Source organism: Xenopus laevis, chromosome 1S (assembly GCF_017654675.1).
Source record: "Xenopus laevis strain J_2021 chromosome 1S, Xenopus_laevis_v10.1, whole genome shotgun sequence".
Classification (NCBI taxonomy): Eukaryota; Metazoa; Chordata; class Amphibia; order Anura; family Pipidae; genus Xenopus; species Xenopus laevis.
In genome coordinates, this window is record NC_054372.1 from 84,947,632 (window position 1) to 84,973,438 (window position 25,807).

Here is a 25,807-nt window from a genome sequence, read left to right on the forward strand (position 1 = left end):
ACATCCTAAATATGAGCGCCAGGGGTCTACTGAACACTTTGATGCCCAATATGCATAGATATACCAAAGTATGTGGCGCACAGAGACCCCCAAATGACAATATGTATAGACATTTTCACAGCTGACGCGCTGGCTGCTGCAATATAAGCACCTGGTGTGTGTAATATGCGACATTAGACCCCCCTAACAGTACAGAGACCCCAGAAAACCATATATTTTCAGAAAGTACACATTCTGACGAATCCAAAATGGGTAAATAAGTGTTTCTACTGCAAACTGCCAAACTGCAAAGCAATGCTGAACATAACGGTTTTTATCAAATTTCTGAAAATCGTCACAAAGCTTGAATTTTACCCCATTATGTGCCCCACATTTCGTAACGTATCAGCATAAAACATCCTAAATATGAACGCCAGGGGTCTACTGAACACTTTGATGCCCAATATGCATAGATATACCAAACTATGTGGCGCACAGAGACCCACAAATGGATATATAGTAGATAAAATTTACATAGGCAAAACAAAATAACACAGAACAGTGTGAAATGCAAATAAATCACCAAAAACTAATAAAACCACAAAAATCAATGCTTTTTTTTTTCACACTAGTGTAATCGGCCACCAGAATTACCGTTTGAATATTTTAGCTGGGCCAAATCGATTATACGGACAGAAACAAGTGAACAACACAAATGCAGAGCTGAATATGCAATAAAATGGCTAAAAATTCAATAAAATGGCTAAAAATGCACCAAAATACCCAAAATTGCAATATAACCACCAAAATAACATACAAATGCTATTGCACAGTACGGTTAGCGAATACGCTATTCGGAACGGCAATAAAACATTTTTTTTAGCCCAAAAAGAGACGATGCGATAAGAAAAAAAAAAAAAAAAGCCACAAAGCCATATATGTACATATGCGTGTGCACAACGGGTAAATTGCATGTTATTTGCGCGTGTGCGCGTGTGCAAGTGTACATGGGTGCTGTGAGTGTGTGTGACCCCCCCAATCCCCAAAAATCTATGTGTGAGTGTGTGTAAGTGTGAATGTAAGTGTATATTACTGTAATAAGTGTGTGTTGGTGTGTTTGTGTGTTTTTGTGTGTGTAAATGTTACACTTACCTGGGGTAGATGCCTCAGATCGATGAGAGAGGGCTCCACGCAGCAGATCTGCAGCTCCAACGGTCATCAGCCATGTGGGGGCGGAGCTGGGCGGAAGTGCAGCGCAGGCAGCAGCAGGACGCATAGGAAACGCGTCCCTGCTGCTGCTTTGGGGCCCCTGGGCGATCGCGCCCCAGGGGCCACACGATCCCCTGCTCTGCTCGTTGTCTAGGGGCAGGGGATCGTGAAGGAGCGGAGCGAGCGGCTCTAACAGCCGCTCCTCCGCTCGCAAACCCGGAAGTGCTGCAGAACGTAGAGTCTACGATCTGTGGCACTTTGGTCCTTTGATCCACAGAACGTAGATTCTACGTTCTGTGGCACTTAAAGGGTTAAACCTGTTGGATTTTTGTTGTGCTTTTCTAGAAAATGTTTTGACACTAAGGGGCAGATTCACTAAGGGTCGAATTTCGAAGTAAAAAATACTTCGAAATTCGACCCTCGAATTGAAATCCTTCGACTTCGAATATCGAAGTCGAAGGATTTAGCGCTAAACGTTCGTTCGATCGATCGAAGGATTTTTCGTTCGATCGAACGATTAAATCCTTCGAAACGAACGATTCGAAAGATTTTAATCCAACGATCGAAGGAAAATCCTTCGATCAAAAAAAGTTTAGCAAGCCTATGGGGACCTTCCCCATAGGCTAACATTGACTTCGGTAGGTTTTATCTGCCGAAGTAGGGGGTCGAAGTTTTTTTTAAAGGGAAAGTACTTCGACTATCGAATGGTCGAATAGTCGAACGATTTTTCGTTCGAATCGTTCGAATCGAAGTCGAAGGTCGTAGTCGAAGGTCGAAGTAGCCCATTCGATGGTCGAAGTACCCAAAAAATACTTTGAAATTCGAAGTATTTTTCATTCGAATCCTTCACTCGAGCTTAGTGAATCGGCCCCTAAATGTTTTACGTTTCCTTTCCTTATATTATTTATATGCTCCCCCATTCTCTCTCTTAATTTCCTATTTGTTTTACCCACATATTGGAGGCCACATGGACACTCCAATATGTAGATCACATTAATCGTGTCACATTTTATTAAATCTTTTATCTCAAAATTTTCCCCAGATATCTTACTTACAAAACTTTTTGTTTTTGTGCCAAATTGGCATGCCTTGCATAAACTGCATGGAAAACATCCCTGATATATGTCACACTTTTTTTCATCTTTTTTTGTCAAACAAGTATGTATTAGTTTTTGTTGGGGGTTTTTCTGGGAGAACTTTTTCCAATTCCTTGTCCAAACTCAGTACATTCCAATGTTTCTCTATAATTTTACTAATTTCTTTTGCCTTTGAATTATATTGCGTCACAAAACACATATTGAATTTCTCCTCTACTTTAGTTCCTTGATGCATTTCTTTTTTGTATTCCAACATTTTGTCTCTATCCTGTTTTCTCATGTCCTCTAGTGTCCCTTGTATATTTTCTTCCCTATACCTTCTTTCCAAAAACCTATTCTTTAAGATTTTTGATTGTACATCGTAATCTTTTACTGTATATTGCTACAATTTTTTCTTATGCTTCTAAATTGTCCCTTTGGGATGTTTCTTATCCATTGGGGGTCATGGTTACTTGAGGCCAAGATGTAGTCATTTGTATCTACTTCCTTGAAGAAAGTTTGTGTCTGTAGTTTATTATTTTCAATATATATCTGTAAGTCTAGGAACTCCATGTTTTTACTACTGTAGTTCAAAGTGAACTCTAAATTAAAGTCATTTGAATTGATTTGTTGTAAAAAAAAATGTAATTCTATTTCTATTTTCCAAATTAGTATAATATCATCTATATAGCGTTTCCAGAGAATGAGGCTTGCGTCCTGTATTAGAGATTTCAATATAACCTCCTCCCAGTGTCCCATGAATAAATTAGCATAACTGGGCGCAAACCTCATTCGCATCGCGGTCCCACATATTTGGAGATAGTAGCCCCCATCATACCAATATACATATATTGAAAATAATAAACTACAGATACCAACTTTCTTCAAGGAAGTAGATGCAAATAACTACATCTTGGCCTCAAGTAACCATGACCCCCAATGGATAAGAAACATCCCAAAGGGACAATTTAGAAGAATAACAAAAAATTGGAAATTGTCTGAATTGGAAAACTGGGCAGCAAACTGGAAAATGAGGTTCAATGTTGATAAATGCAAGGTTATGCACTTTGGCAAAAATAATATAAATGCAAGTTATACACTAAATGGCAGTGTGTTGGGAGTTTCCTTAAATGAGAGGGATCTAGGGGTTTTTGTAGATAACAAGTTGTCTAATTCTGGGCAGTGTCATTCTGTGACTACTAAAGCAAATAAAGTTCTGTCTTGCATAAAAAAGGGCATTAACTCAAGGGATGAAAACATAATTATGCCTCTTTATAGGTCCCTGGTAAGGCCTCATCTGGTGTTTGCAGTGCAGTTTTGGACTCCAGTCCTTAAGAGGGATATAAATGAGCTGGAGAGAGTGCACAGACGTGCAACTAAATTGGTTAGAGGGTTGGAAGACTTAAATTATGAGGGTAGACTGTCAAGGTTGGGGTTGTTTTCTCTGGAAAAAAGGTGCTTGCGAGGGGACATGATTACACTTTACAAGTACATTAGAGGACATTATAGACAAATAGCAAGGGACCTTTTTACCCATAAAGTGGATCACCATATCAGAGGCCACCCCTTTAGACTAGAAGAAAAGAACTTTAATTTGAAGCAACGTAGGGAGTTCTTCACAGTCAGGACAGTGAGGTTGTGGAATGCACTGCCGGGTGATGTGTGATGGCTGATTCAGTTAATGCCTTTAAGAATGGCTTGGATGATTTTTTGGACAGACATAATATCAAAGGCTATTGTGATACTAAGCTCTATAGTTAGTATAGGTATGGGTATATAGAATTTAATTAAAAGTAGGGAGGGGTGTGTGTATGGATGCTGGGTTTTCATTTGGAGGGGTTGAACTTGATGGACTTTGTCTTTTTTCAACCCAATTTAACTATGTAACTAACTATGTAACTATTAGCATCAGAATTTAATAATCAGCCTTTGTGGTCCTCACAATTCATCACAGAACTGTTGTTGGGGAAATCCAGTTTTCGGTCCCTGTTTAGTTACATGACATGTCATTATGACAACACAATGCCAAATAAGGGTATATAAACATCACAGCTGCATTTGTGTCAGTCTACATTAAGACTTGTGACTGGCAGAGGTGAGTGTATTTTAGAGCAATTTTAAATAGATTTTTACCTATATTTATTGGTTAGTGAGTGTGATTTATAGAGAATTTTTGCAAAAAATATAAAATATAATGACATGTCAATACATTAGCATTTAATTTGTTAATATTTTATGTGATATACAATAACACAATGCTATCATAATACACAGGTTATAAGAGGTACTGAATCCACTGTATTGGGATTTGCCAAATATATCTATAATTTCTCTAGGTGATAAAGTTTAAGACAATTGAAAATCCACAGTTGAGGCCGTGAAGCCTTTTAGTGTCACCAAACATAGAAGCCTCATACAGCAAACAACAGCATACAGTTGCTGAATCAAAAAAAAACACAGTGCTGATATATTCCTATATAATACACAAAAGCCATAAATATCTTGTAAATGATATCCTTATAAACGGTGGTCATGAAACTCCTCAGTAACTTATAATATCCTTATATTTTACAGGAGGGGGTACTTTATTCACTATATTCATAAGTAATATTATAAATGTTGAAATCATTTTCAGATGATGCAAGCCTTGTTTTTTTTGGATTTTAGTTACTTATAAATATGAAAATTAAGATTGGATTCATTCTGATTCATTATCCAGAAACCCGTTATTCAGAAAGCTCTGAATTATGGAAAGGCTGCCTCACATAGACTCCATTTTATCCAAATACTCCAAATTTTTAAAATGATTTCCCTTTTCCCTGTAATAATAAGTAGCTTGTACTTGATCCTAAATAACATAGAATTAATTCTCATTGGAGGCAAAACTAGCCTATTGGGTTTATTTAATGTTTACATGCTTTTTTAGTAGACATAAGGTATGAAGATCCAAATTACAGAAAGATCCATTATCCAGAAAACCTCAGGCCATGAGCACTCTGGATAACAGGTCCCATACCTGTTTTCAGAAAAATCTATGGTAGAATATTCGGTATATAAAAATAGATGGATTTAGTGCTTTTCTAGCATTTATCAGTATATATAAGGAATACAGGCCTTTGCCTCTTCTTTGGTTGGTCTTGAAAATCATTTAGGGGCACATTTATCAAGGGTCGAATATCGAGGGTTAATAAACCCTCGAATTCAACCCTCGAATTTAAATCCTTTGAATTCGAATATCGAAGGATTTAGGACAAATCCTTCGATCGATCGATGTAAAAATCGTTTGATCGAACTATAAAATCCTTCGAATCAAACGATTTTAAGCGATAAAGGTTAGCAAACTGCTGGGGAAGGTCCCCATAGGCTAACATTGTACCTCGGTAGGTTTAAACTGCTGAAGTATGTAGTCAAAGTATTTTTTAAAGAGACAGTACTTCGACTATCGAATGGTCGATCAGTCGAACGATTTTTAGTTTGAATCGTTCGATCCGAAGTCAAAGGTCGTAGTTGCCTATTCGATGGTCGAAGTACCCAAAAAAATACTTCGAAATTCGATGTTTGTTTCATTCGAATCCTTCACTCGAGCTTAGTAAATGTGCTGCCTAATTCATATTGATGTTACATCTTTCTATTACCCAAACTTATTTGTGCAGAAAGGCTTTTTGGAATAATCAATCATTATATAAAAATAATATAGAAAATCAGTGATACACAAGTATGAACATTATTCATATGATAGTATAATCAGTTTATTCATACTTTGCAGCCAACTTTGACATTATGGGGCAAATTTATCAAGGGTTGAATTTCTAATTCTTCGAAATTTAAAAAGACCAAGTCAAAGTTTTTTTTGGTCGAATAGGTCCGTTTTCGATTGAATAGGTCTGTATTCAGCCAAATTCAAATTGTACGAATCTAAGTAATAGTGCATTTGATCGAATTCGATTTGAGGTTTTTCCCTAAAAAACCTTCGGTTTTTCTAAATCCATTTGACTCAAATAGGTTCTAGGAGATTCCCCATTGGGGGCAGGTTTTAGATGGCGAATGGTCAAAGTCGAATTTTTAAAGAGACAGTACATGATAAATATTCGAATTTTTTTCAATTTCAAATCTAATTTGGACTATTATAATTCATACTCAAATAATATTTTTAGGTGTTGGTATATAGGGATAGGCATCACTACAAAGGTAGTTCCCTTGGGGAAACTGTGACTTGCAGCTTAAAGGGTAATTAACCTTCATTAGCAAAGCTGTAATAACACATAAAACCTGACTCTAATCTAAAACCCCCAGAAATGTGTTTAAACTTTCCATAACCTGCCAAATTTTGTAAAATGTTAATTGGGGGGGGGGTAGTCCACAAAATGGGCGTGGTTACAATTTTCTACCACGCCCAGAACAGCAAATCTTTTTGTCCCTCTTTCTAATCTCAAAATGTTAGAAAGTATGAAACAGTGAGTTGAAATATATTAAATGGCTTCTGACGAAACTACTAGAAACAAAGACTCCAGTTGCACCCCCACAAAACAGAAAAGTGTTTCGTTCCGCTCCCAGGCACGTATGAGCCACAATTATTAGATTTAGCGCTCAGATAAATCGAGGTTTAATAAATTGTTACAAAAATAGAGATAATACGGTATTCAAGTGGCAACGGGTAGGCTCCGCAAAAATATACTTTATCCATGACATAATTAAACGCTACGACTCCAAGCAAACGTTGTCAAGTGACAGTCAGCCTGTACTACCCTAGAGCTTTTCCTTGCACTACAAAAACACTCTCTCCTGACAACCCTAAAGGCGGCGCTTACATACACGGTAGTCGTGACGCCACTGTCATCGCGAGATGAGGCTTGTTGTGACGTCAGGATTAGCTGTCAGCCAGATTTCAGGGAGCTGGATATTTGTTGCGGGACGTTTAAGCAGCGATTTGGGTCTGCGGGTATTGTTAAAGAAAATCCGTACTGTCCCGTGAGAAGCGGGGTTGTTGGACGGTATGCCCAAGATCTTGGTGGTTTCTGTGGGTGTCGAGCGGGTAACAACATCATGAAAAAGTTTTCTCGGATGCCGAAGTCGGAGGGTAGCGGGGGCAGTGGGTCCAGCCTGGCTGCGGGCTCCTCGGGCACAACAAGCATTGGAGGTGTAAATGTTGGGAGATGCTTTTTTATTGGTCACTTCCAAGTCACCGTAGAAGAGCTTTTGGCAGAAGGTAATCTATCAGTAATGCTAACAGTGTCTTAAACTGCAAGCTGCTTGGCCTACAATAGGTTGTATTGTTACCAACAAGTATATATTAATAATGAGTTAACTAATGACCTATATGTATGTGTCTTTAACATGCTGCTCAACACATAGGTTAGTTAAGGCCCTGTATTGAGGTAGGCATGAAGTAGTACAGTCAGTTATGTGTGCCAAATGATCTAACATATGTTCTTACATGGACATATTATGTTATGTGTTGTGCAGTGTTACTTTCACAATTTTCATGCATGCCTATGCATTGCTACAGGTCAAGAAATCTGTTTTAAAAAGTTGTTTTTAGATCATACAATATCCATTGTAATATTGATGTATACGGGACAGCCTTGTCTTAACGTAAGAGAGCAAAGTGATTAACTGGTGGTCTTTAAAAAAAAAAAAAAAAGGTGTGACCCATTTAGAGATTCCTATGGACCCTCAACTGTTCAAAGGCTCTAGAGAACTCTGCATGATATAAATGTATTTTAATTCGGCCTACAAATATGGGATATACTGACAAATCATCCCAAAGCAAGGAAAAGGTTGAGTGAAAATCACAGTCTATAACATTGTAGCCACTTATTTCTCCGTAGGCTTAATACTTTTACCTACATGTTGGGGTCTGTCAAATTGGTTAAATAAACACACTGGTCTGGAATGAGTTGTTTAAACATTTACTTTAGTAGAGTAAGCAACTGAGAAATAGAGTAGATTACAGACTAGCTGTAAAATGGTCACATGAGCGCTGACTTCCTTAAACTGAGATAAAACAAGCAGTTCAGCACCTTTCACTTGGCTCAGTAAGCACAAACACTCAGGGCAACATTGTTAGCAAATTAATTGTAAATGCTGCATATAGAAGAACCATATTTCATTTCAGATGGACAGAAACTGCTTTGTAATTGTCTGCAGATATACCTACTTTACATTGATTGTATATTTGAAACATTTTAAAAATGGTCTGCTGAACTCAGAATGTTACTGCGATTAAAAAAAATAATACTTATATGATCTTATAGTGATGTAATTGTAGAAAAAAGTAATCCATGTGAGTAAATGTTTGCAGTTTACAGTGAAAAATCCTCCGCAGTATTAAAGTGTGAGAATATCAACTGAAGAATATGTGAATGCCACTTTCTTTTTCCTGTTTTTGAACATAACACAGTCCTGAAGCCCTGCTCCTTCATTTTGTATCAGTTAAAGCTTACCATAGAAAAGATACCATAAAAATTTTGGGACCGTGTGTCGCATGTCCCTTCATTTTTAGCTCCATGCCAATTGGCCGTCAAGCAGACAGGTTAAAAGATTTCTACCAGTTACCAATAATTTCTCTGCATTTATTGCTTATCTGACGATATTAGAGGTTGATTTTCACTACTGTTTGTTGGACATAACTTTTGCACGATTGCTGTCTGTCAATTAATGACACAAGCATTGTCTGATTTGTTCTCTTTACTACTATATATTAATCTGGATGGTTAGTTGCTGGTCAGAAGATTGGTTAGTCAGACAATCTGCTCATCTATGGCCAGCTTTAGTTTCTCCAAGAAAAAGACACACAAAATAAATCTGTATATCTGGATCGAGCCCTGGATCCAAGATTAAGTCCCTTAATCACTTGTACAATATCATGACAATAATAATCATGGCAATTATAATAATGGCAATAATAATAATCATGGCAGTGCATCAGCAGAGAAAATTAGCACATCCATATGTAACTTGCATGTTACTGTTAAACCTTGAGACTATTGCTGTGATACTGCATGAATGGTTATGGACCTAATCCTGGATCCAGACAAGTAATTGTAACAATTGGCAGGATGCAGACAATCTGCTGTTGCAGGAGATGTGGCTCATCATTGTTATAGTTTTCCTTAAATTCTTTTCCTCACATATTATGTAGCAAGTTGGTTTAGTTGTTTTTCTAACCCTTCATTTCTGGCCATTTATTTCTAGTCTTGTCTAATTGCATTCACTGTGGACACTGTAAGATTTCTTTCATTAAAATATTTACACAAGACTAGGACCATTAAAAAGTAATAACATGCTGATCTGTTGCTACTGCATAATTAGTTACTTGTATTACTTGTAAGTTACACATATTAACCCAGTTGATGGATATGGTTCATTTAACTGCACCTATACTTGGATACAGTTTGTTTTAACTCAACTGTGTCACACCAGATTTCACATTATCACCTTTCTCACCACTATATGTTTTTAAGGACAAAGTTGTGTTTGTTATTTCACTTTGGCAAAGCCTATTGCATTAGGTAAAATTGTAATCTCCACCATTGTTTGTAACTAAATTTGAGGGTGTAGAATCCTGTTTTTGCATGTGAAGATAGATTATTGGACTATTTATTAGCCTGCATACAGGCCAGGCCAATTTTTAATAAGTGCAGGCATTTAAAGTCTATGGGGCATATTTATCAAAAAGTGAAGTTAGAGATCTCCACAGTCCACTAGAGTGAAGTTCCACCACTCTTCATTAATTTCTATAGAATTTTTAAAGGCATATTAATAAAAGAGGGAACTTTCACTTTTACTCTTTTAAAAATCCCATAGAAATGAATGGAGTGGTGAAATTTCACTCTAGTGGTCTAATCTCTATTTTCACTCTTTGATAAATATGCCCCTATGTGATGTTATCACTCCTATCAAATGTTGGGAAATAAATATGGTTTTAAACTTAAGTACAAACATTTTTTCTTACTGTATAGAAATATTTTTGTGAGAGAGACTCCATTTTTACACAGTCAATTGACAGATTTGGGAGGCATATATTTAAATTTTTATTTTCCCGTCCGGTGTTGTTTTTCTATTTCTGGGGAGAACACTGGGTCTGATCACCTATAGCAGCAAATCCGCTCAAAGCATTTACTCTTTATCTGTTTAAAAGCAAACAACTTATTAATTGCCGCTGCTGTAGTTGTACCCGGGCAAAATGAGTACCTTTTTATTAGATATGGAGGTGTTTATTATGCCAAACACTTCCTGACTGACACAATATTCAAAGCTGAATAAAGGTGTCAATTTGAAATTGGGGATTCTGCTGATTCCCTAGATCAGGCTTTCAGAAATGCAGCTTTTATGATGGCTGAGAGATGACTCTTCTTGGAAGCAAAGCAAGCAATGTATACTGTATTTCCATTTTTCGTTCAACATATCATTCTGAAACTAGTATCTTTTTCCAAAACCAAGATCATATGAAACTTGTTTACAATTGTTAACAGCCTTTACTAGGATTTGCTAGGATTTCCTTTCATTCAGCCACAAATACAGTTGCATGAGGTTTGGACTGATGTTAGACCATTATGTCTGGCTTGCAGTCAGCATTCCAAATCATGGAACAGGTGCTGTATTATTATTTAGCTTTTAAAGGAGAAGTAAGCCCCTTTATATTTGGGAGTGGCAAAAGTTAGGCCCCCAAAGTGATCACATTTCCTTACCTGACACTCTTGGCTGGTGCCCCTATCAGGAGAAAACTGCACCGGACTGTGGTTATTCCAGCAAGCGCTACAGAGCGATAGTCTTCTGGCTTCTTCTTTCTTCTCACGGGTGCACATGCCGCAGTGTTGTAAAAAGTGAATTTTAACGAAAAAGACAGCTATTTCATTCTTCTGCGCATTAGTCTACCCTGGGAAATTTGAAGAAGGAGGAATCCAGAACACAATCGCTTTGTGGTGCTTGCTGGAATAACCCCGGGCCGGTGCAGTTTTCTCCTGATAGGTGCACTGGCCCCAGTATCAGGTAAGTAAATGCGATCACTTGGGGGTGCCTAAATAAAAATGACTTTCATTCTCCTTTAATACAAGCATTTCATGTCAAAAGTTGAGTTTAAAAACATTAGTGTGTGTTGAAACTATAGCTATAGTAACTACTATAGATACTACTACTATAGCACATAAGGTCAATATGTGGCACAAATGCATGCATGAGCAGAGTTGGTAGTGACAAGGATGATATTGACATATCAGTTATGGCTGTCCGTATTATAAAGAGAACAGAAATGGCAGGTAAGGTAAGTAGGTAACAATTTCCTGTTTCCTGGTCACCTATCATGGCAGCATTCACCAATGGGATAATCTCCCCTCTGGTCCAATGGATGGGAACTCCCACCAATCAGTTAATAGCTTTAGCCCCCCCCCTCTACGTTAAAAAGCTGTCCAATTAGGGTGGGAATATTATTGGTGAAATCTGCCATGGTACGGTAAGTAGGTAACAATTTCCTGTTTTTCCTAGTCACCCATGGCAGCAATTCACCAATGGGAATTTCCAAAGCCGTAATTAACTGTGTGAGTGGGCAGGGGCTAAAGCTTTTAACTGATTGTTCTGATGGCTTGCAACATTGTTTGAGAAATGAGAGCAAGGAGTGCATTACATTACATGTCAGCTATAACATTTACCAGTTACTTTAAAACCATTAGCTCCTTGTAATAAATGTATATTGCTTAGAATTACATTGTAATGTGCAAAAAAAACAAAGAACCCAAACATACAAAAAAAAAAAACAGGTTTTGGGTGGAGAGTTCCTTAAGGGAGAAGGAAAGGCAAACATTTAATAAACTTTATCAGAAAGTTCTATATAAATACACCAGTAAACCCTCAACCCTGCTCTGAGTCCTGTCAAAAGAAACATTGCATTTCTTTACTTCTATTGTATATACATGGGCTTCTGTATCAGACTTCCTGTATTCAGCATAAACATCCAGGGCTAGGGCTTGAGCATACTCAGTGTGTTCCTCTCTCCCTCTCCCCCACCCTTTTCCCCCTAACTCCTCCCCTTCCTGTTGTAATCTGAGCCCAGAGCTATGAGTGATCAGGAAGTTATGTCACACCAAGCTAATATGGCAGCTGCTATCCTAAACAAACAGCTTCTAGAGCTGTTTACTCAGGTATGGTAACACATTCTGCAGAATAAATATAATGTTATAGCTTGCACTATTCTGACTTTCTATTGGCAATAAACTGCTTTGGTAGCTTGCCTTCTCCTTTAAGACTGATTAACAGGAGAACTGACTGTTATATTGTTTTATTACACTGAGTTATATCCAGAGAATAAAAATAAATACTAATTTGAGTAGCAATTACATTTACATTTACATTAAATAACTTTTAAATAATCAAAAATAACTACTGAATATATAATGGAAAGTTAATTAAAATGATGAAATTAAATTGAGGACCCATATAGCCTATTTTCTTCAGTTTTGAACTATGAAGGTAAATTATATTTTTAAATGAAATTTGCGGTGTACTTTACTATGTCACCAGCAGCTTGACTAAACATACAAGCCACAGCTTGCATGTTATGAAACTTCCGATCTCTGTTGAAACTGTCCTAATCACGCTTTTCAAATTGGGTGAGGCATGAAATACTGATATTTGAATATATTAAGAGTATCTCATGCAGACATACAAGTTCCACTTATATAACACTGCATATTGTTAACTGAGGTATAGAAAAGATGAATATTTTAAGAACAGGGCCTTATGTTAAAATAGCCTTTAATGTTTTTAAATCAACAAGTAAGTCATTGAGTTGTAGCTATATAAAACTAGAGGTTTCTGATTTATGAAAAGTGTTCCTTTAAAAAGATATTGCTAAAGTATAGTATTTATTGGTCTGTAAGTTGGTGCACACTTTCTGATACATATTGTTGGGATTTAAAAAAACAGGGCCGGATTTGCTTCCCTGGTGCCCCAAGGCCTCTCGGTCATAGCGTCCGCCATCCAAGGCCTAGCGGGTCCTAGCGACACATTCCACGCGCACCACCTCAGGCCCAAATCTGGGCCTGGCTTTAAATCCTTGCTGTAAACTTTAGCATGGCATTGTCTAGGTTACCACAAATTAAGATTTGTGATTACAGGTCCTGTAATTCTAGAATGCTTGGGACCTGGGGTTTTCCAGATAAGGGGTCTTTCTGTAATTTGGATCTCAAGTCTACAAAAAATGTATTTAAATAAGAAATGAAACCAATGTGATTCATTGTATATTTGTTGGGACCAACTACAACTTACTGTTTTATTATTACAGAAAAAATAAATCATTTTTAAAAATGTGAATTATTTAAATAAAATGGAAGGGCAGATGGCCTTTCCGTAATTCGGTGCTTTCTGGATGATGGGTCTCCAGATAACGGAGCCCATACCTGTATATCAAAACAACCAGTTTTGAAATAAAATGACCATAATGTTCATAAAAATGACCATTGAATGAATTGCAAATATGAATTACATTTTTTGTACAGTTCAGGATACTTTTGTAATTCAACATTTCGGAGCATAAAACATCCCTTTGTCAGGTTTTGCCCCCCTGAAACCTTGAATCACCTTGTCACTTCCTTGCTGCTAATAAGGCCAAGGGCCAAAGAACATGGTTTGAGTGCAAGTTTCTGTTCTCCAAAATTGTGGATCACTTTCACATCATTTCAGTTGTCTAAGGAACACTGAACTAATTATATACCTATTCTAATAGGAAAACGGAATATCAGAATGTCAGTGTGTCAGGACAGAAAACCCCCCAAAAGAGTAAAACAGTGCTTGCAAGTGCTCATACGTTAATCCAACAAAGTTAAATATAACAATGAATACTTAAAGGCGAAGGAAATGTCCAATCCGGGCGGGGGGCTGCCAAATGTTATGGTACCACCAAGAATTTTAATGACTTACCTGATACACCTGGCTGCTTTTCCTTGCAAAGGATACTTGTGAGCAAGTAATACTCCTTCCTTCCAATGCACAATAGCGATAACTTGCTGGCATTTTCGCTCAACTGTGCATGCGTAGACCACTGGATTTTGAAGAAAGAAGGGAGGAAGACAATTTGCCATTACACTGGGTTGGTGCAGTTTTATGCTAACAGGAGCACCAGCTATGGGTTTCAGGTAAGTCATTACAATCCTTGGGGTGCCTTCACATTTGACACTCCCCATGGATTGGACCTTTCCTTCTCGCTTCCCCACCCGACGGCAATGTCAATATACAAAAGGTCTCTGGGAATCATTTCAAACATACATGAATGGCATCCATAGCAAATTATCAGACCCTTGCTTTCATTTTCTAATTATAGTGGACTGTCCAAAGCCAATGTCTTAAGCTCCCCATAGACGCGACGATTCTTCTTGCCGAACGACCGATTTTAGGGAAGCCCGACCAATCCTTCGAAATTATCGTGCAGTTAGTGGGATTCGAACGATCCTACATCTTACGATTTTTCGGCCGACATCTGTCAGGAAATTGATCGGCCAGGTCAAAAAATCTTTGTCAATCCCAGTGCAATCTATCTATGTTTGCAGGGCCAAACAGGCAGCTCCCCTTTGTTTTCCTGGCAAATTGGTCTTTTTAGTTGATGGTAAATTCGTACTATCGTTCTGAGAAGATCGTGGTCTCATGATCAGGATCTGATCTTTTAAAAATCTCAACATCTATGGCCAGCTTTACTGTGTTCTTACTCAAGGTGTTAATAATGTATTGGTAGATCCTAAAATTATGTGGATTTGCTCATTTTTGGGACATCTGTTGAAAGTGCCGATCACTGCTATTTGTTTATATATAAATTGTGAAACATTTTGAACTATGAAATGCTTGGTCTTGTTTAGTATGCTGTTGTCGTTAACATACTTCTTATCCATCATTAATTGCCTCTAAAACATTTTTTCACCAAGGACCAAATTATAATTACTGACAATCTCATAATTATTCCTTTTTTTCAAAGCCCTCACAGAAAAACTCATATTCAGAACAATTCAGATGAACTGTTTTTCTAGGAGATGAAAAAAAAAAGTGTTTACAGTTTTTCAGTGAACCAGATTAATTTTATCTTTTTAATCATCATGTATGAAAAACAAACACTTGGAACAAATGAACCAGCGCAGATTGCAAGTGCTCATAATGTAATTCCCTGTGGCTTATTCTTTCAAAAGCCAGCATAGAACTCTGTCAGAATAAAATAACCAGTAAGCAAAACCCAAAACTGGAAAATGTCCACAAGTCCAATCCAAATTAAGACCGTAGCACATTGTTAGGACTGGGACTGCCCCTAAATTCTAAATACAACAGTTTCCGGGTTCGTTAACGCTATATTAAATTTGAACAAAGGAAATTTTTTTGTGCAAAGGCATAGATTTTCGCATTGTGAATGTTTTGTCCATTACAGAGTTTTATTACATTCTCCCATATAAATTAGCTTAAAGGTGAACTACCTCTTGGGGGTGCCAAGTTAAAATGGGGCTAAATGGCACAGGTTAATTAACAAATAAAATACAAGCTGGGTTTAGTTTTTACACAGGAATCTTAACCTGTTATATTCTACAGACTTTTTTTCACTGAATAATTACCCCCATGGCTAAAGAGCAGCGTATTTATATAAACTATTATTGTGTTTTTGAAACAGACACACTCATTACAAGTGCAGGGCAACAGTAGATTATATATTGAATAAAGTACCCCCTCTTGTAAAATATAAGGATATTATAAGTTACCGAGGAGTTTCATGACCCTATAAAAACACGAGGCCGAAGGCCGAGTGTTTTTATACAGGTCATGGAACTCCGAGGTAACTTATAATATCCTCATATTTTACAACTGGGGGTACTTTATTTATTATAATACACAAATTTTAATGAGTCATGTGACAGAAATTACATCACTACTCACCGTTTATAACTGATGACATCACTACTCACCGTTTATAAGGATATAATTTACAAGATATTCATGGCTTTTGTGTATTATATTATAATTACTTCAAAACACTTTCATTTGTTGGTGTTACTGTTCTTTTAAAATATGATATAGCACTTTGTACCTTTTAGCCCCTTATCAAATTAACCCTATTTTCTACATGCCAAAATGTTTTCTGTTAAGAAATTCTTATCATTGTTCTTGAGGTGAGGTAAAGGGATAAAGGTCTCTGTAATTTGTGTGTTGGTTAACTAGTAGAGAAGCTGCTAAGATACACGTTTGTTTGAAGCTTATTAAAGAAAGTAAGTGAATGTAGATATGAATCTGATTCAGACATATACCATTTTTCCATAAAAATTATAACAATTTACCTTACACCAATCTATTTACATGACTACATGGTGAGTAAAACTGGCCAAACACGAGATTACATTATCGTTTATTGGCCATGTGTTGGGCATATATAGGACTAAAATGACTATACCTGTCTGGATTAAAAATACTGTTGGACGACAACCACAGCAACCTCCAGTGGGTCTACATAGGCCCCTATTATGATCTGATTTTTTGTTTTAGTTCATCCTAGGGTTGCTGTCAGTTGCAAATATTCACTAAAAAATAAAAAATGAATGTTAATTACAAAAGTGTTTGGAGAAGCACTCTGAGTAAGTTTACATCAATTCATTACTCATTTTACTTCTTAGCCATATTGGTTGGGAGTGTCTGTATTATAATGTTGTTATATGCATTTTATATCCACACAAAAAAAACTTGAAAATGTTGATCTGTATTAAGTAGGGCACTTTTTTTTTTTTAAATATCTTTATTTACGTTTTCCAATATATAACTGTGTCAAGCTAAAATTTTGAAAAGAAAAATCAAAAGAAAAGAAAAAAGATCAAATTCACAAGCGATCTGGTGTTGGTAATTTCAAAAGGGTCATATCAAGTATAAAGTCAAATAACATGATTACCAATTGGGCAAGTTATATTTCAGATATGATTTAACATAACGTATACATTGCATAAAAACCAAGGTATCAAACAAACATTTCAAGGCAGGGGTCCCTAATTTGTTTATACTTGTCTACCTTGTCATTCACTAAGGCAGATATGTAGGCCTGTAGGGCACATTTTGTCTTTCTCTTTTGGTCTCTGCAGCTCTATATGTAGCTGCCTATTAGCCAGCAGGAAGTGACAGGTGTGGTTCCCACCAGACAAGAAATATTAGTGGGGTGAATCGCAGTCGAATAAATCATTGAAAAACAAAATATAACTTATTCATAGACACATAAGGATAGGGAAGTAATTTACTAACATACCTATATTAAAAAAGGAGAGCCACTCTCCTGCTATTCTTTGGTATGCCACTAAATGTACCCATTAAAACATGAGGACACATTAATTTACTTTGAAGCAGTGTGTAAAGTGCTATTTCTTTCAATGCACCCGTTTTTTCCAGAATTCTAGTGACATTGCTGGCCCAATGCGGGTGATGAATCAGATGCAATTGCACTATATCTGACTCAACTGCTCTTCTTTAGGTGCAACTGTGTCTTTTTAGCAAAGTGGGCACAACTGTGCATGGACTTCATCGCAGATCAGGCACAATTGCACCAAATATTTTCTGAGTTTGCCTGTTGTCCTCTCCAGTGTGTGAAGACGTCTGAGCGCAATTCTTTAGATGCATGTGTACTGTGCCTATTCACGTAGGGCGCTGAGGGAACCCTTGATTTTTTTTGTGGTTCCACCAATATATAACAGATAATACATTTCCCTGATTTTTACATTTTCTAGATTGTACACCATTTGGTTCTGGTCCCCTGAAAAGTAAAATGGGGGTTCTACTGTGTATATATTCCAGTTCAGTAAGAATTTTGGTAGGCCATTTAATATGATATAAACTGTTGGTTAAGTATACATTCTGAAGTGAAGCGATGTGCTTTAAATGTTATTAGTTCAAAACTTGAAGGCTCAGACAAATAAGCTTTAAAGGAGAATTCATCCATAAAGTAAAAAACCCTACCCCCTTACCCTACATATATTTCCTCCTCCCCAGCCTAGCTGCTACCCCGGGCAAAGGCCCAAAGTCTTTACTTACCCCTTGGTGCAGATTCTGTCTAGCGGAGTTCACAGGTGCCATCTTCAGTCATTTCGGTAATCTTTGGGTCTACTTCCAGTACTTCGGAAATTTCCGTGAGTTTTGGCGCATGCACAGTTGTCGCGAGACAGAAAATTTCTCCAACTGCACATTCGCCGCTACGCCGGTCTCATTCCGAAGATTACTGAATTGTTCTGCAGCTGCATTAAAACAACAGGAAAGGATTTTGGGAAGAGACAGCTTTTCATGTAACAAGCAAAAAAAACAACTAATTACTAAGGGGCCCATTTCCTAAAGTTTGAATTTATTTTTTTCAATGAATCTCGAAAATTTGTGGTTTTCCCGTATTTCTAAAATGCACTAAAAATTTGGATTTATTACGTGTAAAAACCACAAAACTTCACCAAGTAAAAGTTGTTGATGTCCTATAGAAGTTAATTGGAGCAGTGCTAATCTGATTGGATCACTTTAAAGTAGAAGGAATACCATTTTACAATTGGAGTTCCAAAGTTTAGAAGCACGAAGAGGGTCTCTTTTTGGTACTCGCTAGAAGAACCCTGGGCCGGTGTGGTTTTCTGCTGATAGGAGCACCGGCCCGGGGTGTCAGGTAAGTAAAAGTAGTCACTTGGGGGTGCCTAACTTTTGGCACCTCAAGGGTAAAATGGTATTCCTTCTCCTTTAAATCAACTCAGACTTTTAGAGCTTTTCAGAATTTCTCCGCTAGGAATTGTCAGAAAAACTAAAATTTTTAGAGGTTTTCAAGGTATTTGTATTTTTTAGCACATTGTTCCGCACTTTTTTTCATTCTTACTTTTTATATTTGGATCTTTTAATAAATTCCATGACCATCCAGGTTTTAGAGTTTGTGAGTTTAGTTGTGGTTTCAAAAACCACTAAAATCCAACCTTTAATAAATAAGCCTCTAGGTCAGTGCTGTCTAACTTCTGTGATACAGAGGTCTGAAATTTTTCTAGCCTACGTGGTGGAGGGCTGTTAATGGAAGCCATTGTTGACCACCTTCTGTTTTTAAACTGCACCCATGTTACCACAAGAACTTATAAGACCATGCTCACTGCAGGGATATTATTCATTACTCATATGTGAAAAATTGAAGTCATATTAAAACATACCCTTGAATTAATATGCCTCCTCCACCCGTGTGGAAAACACTGCACCCCCCAGTACATGATTACACATTAGGGGCCCCTAACAACAATTTTCAAATGCTAACAAACCTACCAGTCTTGTGTCCCACAGGCAGAGTATGGCATACACGGAAATCATTTTTAAAAATTTGGATTATTTGGATAAAATAGAGTCTGTAATTTCTGTAATTCAAAGCTTCCTGGATAACAGGCTTCCAGATAATGGACCCCATACCTGTATTATAAATGCATTTTTATTCCAGCAGATGATAACATTTAAAACAGATCTATACGATCAAGCTATATCCTTTCCATTTTATATTTTCCATGCTAGTCAGGTATTTGGTGGATGTGAAGGTGAAGAAGGATTTACTGAAACGTTTAACTTGACAACTCTTTCCTGAGGATGTGGTATATCAGTATACACATGTTTTCCTTAACTCAACCAAAAAAATTGAAAGGAAATGATCTCACTGAGCAGAGTATCATCCACAAATGTGTTATTTTATGTAGTGCTTTTTATTTTACTCGTTTTTCTATTTGTGGAGTGTTCATTTATTATAAAATTAAGATTTTGCTAACAAGTTAGCTCACCGTCAATATTGTATCGATGCAGCTATATATCATTATATTGCCAAAAATAATTGTTCAACTGTTCTGCATTTGGTATGGATGTGTTATGGATTGAATCTGGGTGATGGCTACTTCCCTTCTACTTGTTCAGACAAGTTACAACAGGCTTCTATATGGGCACAACTTCCTTCTGTGGGGTTCTTGCTGTGTGTGCAGTGGCAAGATACATTGTTATCTGCTTGTCAACCATAATGCTCAGTCAGGCTTAAATGGAAAGAGGGACAACAAGATCTGACACTCTGCGTGTGGTGAATACAATGTGACCATGCCCATTTCATGGCCACACCCCTAATTACCATGTACATTTTACAAAATTTGGCAGGTTATGAAAGTCCCATTTCTGGGAGTTTTAGGGAAATTTTTTATGTGATAACAAGTTTTCTTATGAAGGGGAAATTCCCCATTAAACTGTGGGTCTTAGTTTTCCCAGGACATTATTATTACTGATGAGCAAAATTTTTTGCCAAGTTTCTTCTCAAAAATTACGCCCATACATGAGTAAAAACTTTGTTGCTCAATGGGTTGAAATGTCAAAAGTATTTTGTGGCCGATAGACCTTAGTGCATTTTGGAGAAATTTTGCGAATTTTTGTGAATTTTTTCTCAAAAACGGGGAAACGGGTCTTTGCCCATTACTATTGCTTATCTCAAATAGTTAAAATTGCATCTTTTCTTATCTTTAAGGGGTTGTTCACCTTCAAACACTTTTTTCAATTCAGTTGGTTTCAGATAGTCCACTAGAGATAAAGATTCAGTTACTTTATATTATATATTTGTGACTGTTTTTCTAATATTGAAGTGTAAAGTTGAATTTTTCACTTTTTAAAGAAGTTCTGGAAGGGGGGGGGGGTCGACGACTCTTTAACTGTTCTAAATTGATTCATTTAGAGGCACATTTATCAAGGGTCGAGCTTCGAATTCATGTGAGTTTTTTTTAAATTCCCTTAAATTTGAAATTCGAATTTTAAAAAAATCAAATTGTTAAAACTTGTACATATTTTACCGATCCGAAAACTCGAATTGAATTATACAAAACACGATTTGAGGTTTTTCTTCTGATAAAAACTTGAATGTCAGGAAGGCTACAAACAAATTTATCCCTGGACCTCTCCCATTGACTTATTCAGCAATTCAGCAGGTTTTGGGTGGCGAATAGTCAAATTCGAATTCTTAAAGGGCCAGAGTGAGATAAAGCTCAAAAATGTAATTTGAATTTTTTAAAAACTCTAATCGAGTTTGGATAATCCCATAGTCGAATTTGACAGTTTTGAACATAAAAATATTTCAAATTCGAATTTTCAATTCAACCCTTATTAAATCTGCCTCTTTGTTGATACATTTGTTATCTTTGTCCCTGCTGAGCAGAATCCCTGAGCTTCATTAAAGGCAGCTGTTATAGCTGATACAATAGTTGCTAATTTTACACAGATTCTGCTGGAAAATGTATCAACTAAATGTAGCAAATTGTAACAGTTCAGAATGCTCCTGGACCAGACTGAGACACTAGAGACAGGAACTTGAAACATACATTTTGGGAAAATAAACTAAAATGTGGAAGGCAATTGAAAAAAGTTTTTGTTTATGGTGAACAATCTGAAAACAACTGGAAAACTTGTTTAGAAGGTGAATAACTCCTTTAAATTAAATTACGTTTCAGAAACTTTGTATCTTTTTCTGGTGTCAGTGCAGGAAATCCAAGAGAAATTCAGGAATTTTTAATAAAAAGCTGGGACTGCGGGCAGAGCTGTTAAAATTGGGACTGTCCCGCAGAAAACAGGACAGTTGGGAGGTATGCAGCTGCAGCATTAGAACATTAAATTTCCAACATATGGTTTTCAGTAAGGGTTAATTTTATAACTAATAGACACACTGGTTTGTAGAATCCAACATTTCAATTAAAAAAAAAAGAAACCAATGTTTAACCCTTTTCCTGCCAGCGGATTTGTCCTAAATGCGAACATCTACTGCCAAACAGATTTTAGACAGTTTGTACTTTGACTTTAAGGGCCTTTCCTGGGAGGTCTTTTAGTTTACCCAGGAAATCAATATATTGTTTTTTTCAGGACAACCTGAGCTTTTCAAAATATGCTAGAATTTTGGTAAAAAGATATAGGCTATCTAATAAAATAAAAAAAAAAATCATGTTTCACATAGTACAATCACATATATCAGAAATATAATTTATTTTATGTATGAGAACACAGCCGATTTGGAAAGTTCTATGTCTCCTGAATGCGGCAATACCAAAAAAAAAAACAAAACATATATATATATATATATATATATATATATATATATATATATATATATATATATATATATATATATATATATATATATATTATAGTATAGAGTTTTATGGAGATTTCTCACTTGTATATCAAAATCTCCAAGCAATACACTACCAAATTTCCAAAGCACCGCTTCACAAAACGGCATACTTCTGATTTCAAGGCCAAACATTCCACTAACAGTAGGGTACCAATGTAAAACACCCTAAATATGATTGCCAGGAGTCCACTGAACAGTTTGATGTCCAATATTTATAGGTTTACCTAAGCATGTGTTACATAGGGGCCCCAAAATGTAGACTCCCCAATTGAGCTATCAGTTCTATAATTCCAGTAATTGCAAAATCAACACATTTGCCTAGTTTGGGGGGGGGGGGGCAAAGGTAGAAAAAAAAGGACGTTCCCTATATTCCCCATATATTTTAAGAAAGTTCGGAATTTTGTGGTTATCTTTTATCATTTTGGGCTAGGACCTCAATAAATAAATAAAACACAAGTGGGGAAACCAGTGCCATTTGTTAGCGTGAATGGCTCAGACAAGTGTCTTGCGATTCGGTTATGCTGGGGTTAGGGCTGAAATTTTAAATATAATGATTAGGAGTTTTTCTAAAAAAATATGGTTTATATGATTATAGGCTTATTTGGCATCCGAAGAGAGGATTGGGGCTGTAGACTGCTGGACAAACCCAAGTCATAGACTTTTATGGTTTTCAGGGGACCTGAATGACTAGTGCTATAGGAACCTTTTCTAAGTACTGCAGTATGCCTGTAAATGGAATGCTCTGTTGGCAGTAGGTGATGGTTTTCATTCGAAGATGCTTCTTTAAAACTACCAGTTTCATAGTTTTGTAACAGTATTGTCTAATGCTTCAAGGTAGACTGTGCTATGAATTAGCGATAAAAAGGACAGAATCTATGTTTCCATACCTGCGCTGATCATGATTACAGTAAATGTATGTTATAAACAGATGCTGCTTTTTATATAGAAAAGAGATTATTAAACCATCGTACAATTGTTTCTCTATTGAAGTCCCTAACGACAGTCAACCTGAGTTTCAAAAATCGAAGGTTGACAGAAATGGAACTGATGAGAAACAGTATAGTACTGTACATTCGGAATGATGAAGGACACTAGTAAATCTTTGGTGCAAAACTAAAATAAGCATCCTCTTCTGCCAGACACTATTTCAAATGTATCATTTACAAACAGCTGGAGGATTGTGAGCTCAATATCCACCCCCACTTCCCTTTGTTAGTTCACCCAGGCTGTTCTAAAAAAATTTTATGAAACATGTTCCTCTTTTATTGCATTAACCCTTATTTCTGCTTATTTCTGTCTGGTTTCCTCTTTGAAATATTTGCTTTATTTTTGTGCATACAAGGCCAACCCAAGTGTTAATTTGCTTGTTCTGTAGTTCTGTTGCCAGCATGCTTTTGTCATTTCACAGGAAACCTTAAACTGTTCATTAGGTCAGTAAAATTATGTGTTGTAAAGTATTGTCTTTCCTACACTCTTTGTGCTGTATATTTCAGTTTTCCTGTGTCTGAACAGGGGAGGAGATGGAAAATGTAGTTCTAGTTTAGACCAGTTACAACTTTATCAGTGTCGGAACTGCCCATCCTTGCAAAAGACTGCCTGTTGCTAAATCATATCTCACTGAATGATAAATCATAGGTACTTTCAGTATAAAATATTTTAGCAGTTTTCACAGTTGTATATGCTTAGCTACAGTGGTGTGAAAAACTATTTGCCCCCTTCCTGATTTCTTATTCTTTTGCATGTTTGTCACACTTAAATGTTTCTGCTCATCAAAAACCGTTAACTATTAGTCAAAGATAACATAATTGAACACAAAATGCAGTTTTTAAATGAAGGTTTACATTATTAAGGGAGAAAAAAACTCCAAATCTACATGGGCCTGTGTGAAAAAGTGATTGCCCCCCTTGTTAAAAAATAACTTAACTGTGGTTTATCACACCTGAGTTCAATTTCAAAGGTTATAAAGCCATTTCTAAAGCTTTGGGACTCACAGTGAGAGCCATTATCCACAAATGGCAAAAACATGGAACAGTGGTGAACCTTCCCAGGAGTGGCCGGCCGGCCGACCAAAATTACCCCAAGAGTGCAGAGACAACTCATCCGAGAGGCCACAAAAGACCCCAGGACAACATCTAAAGAACTGCAGGCCTCACTTGCCTCAATTAAGGTCAGTGTTCACGACTCCACCATAAGAAAGAGACTGGGCAAAAACGGCCTGCATGGCAGATTTCCAAGGCGCAAACCACTTTTAAGCAAAAAGAACATTAAGGCTCGTCTCAATTTTGCTAAAAAACATCTCAATGATTGCCAAGACTTTTGGGAAAATACCTTGTGGACCGACGAGACAAAAGTTGAACTTTTTGGAAGGTGCGCGTCCCGTTACATCTGGCGTAAAAGTAACACAGCATTTCAGAAAAAGAACATCATACCAACAGTAAAATATGGTGGTGGTAGTGTGATGGTCTGGGGTTGTTTTGCTGCTTCAGGACCTGGAAGACTTGCTGTGATAGATGGAACCATGAATTCTACTGTCTACCAAAAAATCCTGAAGGAGAATGTCCGGCCATCTGTTCGTCAACTCAAGCTGAATCGATCTTGGGTGCTGCAGCAGGAAAATGACCCAAAACACACCAGCAAATCCACCTCTGAATGGCTGAAGAAAAACAAAATGAAGACTTTGGAGTGGCCTAGTCAAAGTCCTGACCTGAATCCTATTGAGATGTTGTGGCATGACCTTAAAAAGGCGGTTCATGCTAGAAAACCCTCAAATAAAGCTGAATTACAACAATTCTGCAAAGATGAGTGGGCCAAAATTCCTCCAGAGCGCTGTAAAAGACTCGTTGCAAGTTATCGCAAACGCTTGATTGCAGTTATTGCTGCTAAGGGTGGCCCAACCAGTTATTAGGTTCAGGGGGCAATTACTTTTTCACACAGGTTTGGATTTCTTTTCTCCCTAAATAATAAAAACCCTCATTTAAAAACTGCATTTTGTGTTTACTTGTGTTATCTTTGACTAATAGTTAAATGTGTTTGATGATCAGAAACATTTTGTGTGACAAACATGCAAAAGAATAAGAAATCAGGAAGGGGGCAAATAGTTTTTCACACCACTGTAGCTTGTCTTGGCAACCCCCAGCTAAACTGTTGCATTTATATTATTTATATAGGACACATTAAAAATTTGCAAGAGATATGAAACATTTACTGCTATCTTGTGTACACAAATAACATTTCACTTAATGCTAAAGTTATTGTCCTTTACAGTTTATTCCAATCTATTTCTTCTGTATTTAAGGCAGCAGTCACAAGAAAAAGAAGGGAAAATTTATCACAATTCTGTTGATCTCACCATTCAAAGGATCATCTTCAAAGATTAAAATGGCCACCCCAACCTCCTTTGCAGTATTTT

At 36.9% G+C, this 25,807-nt stretch overlaps 1 protein-coding gene across 2 annotated transcripts in view; it reads left to right on the forward strand.

Annotated features, from left to right (window-relative positions):
* Nucleotides 1-7,094: 7,094 nt before the first annotated feature.
* LOC108706817 (BMP-2-inducible protein kinase) overlaps nt 7,095-25,807 on the forward strand; it is a 67,084-nt gene continuing 48,371 nt past the window's right edge. For both annotated transcript variants that reach the window (XM_018243546.2, XM_041579853.1), the window contains exon 1: nt 7,095-7,470. In XM_018243546.2, the coding sequence (XP_018099035.1) occupies nt 7,308-7,470 (163 nt within the window). In that variant the 5' untranslated portion in view covers nt 7,095-7,307. The remainder of the gene's footprint in view (nt 7,471-25,807) is intronic.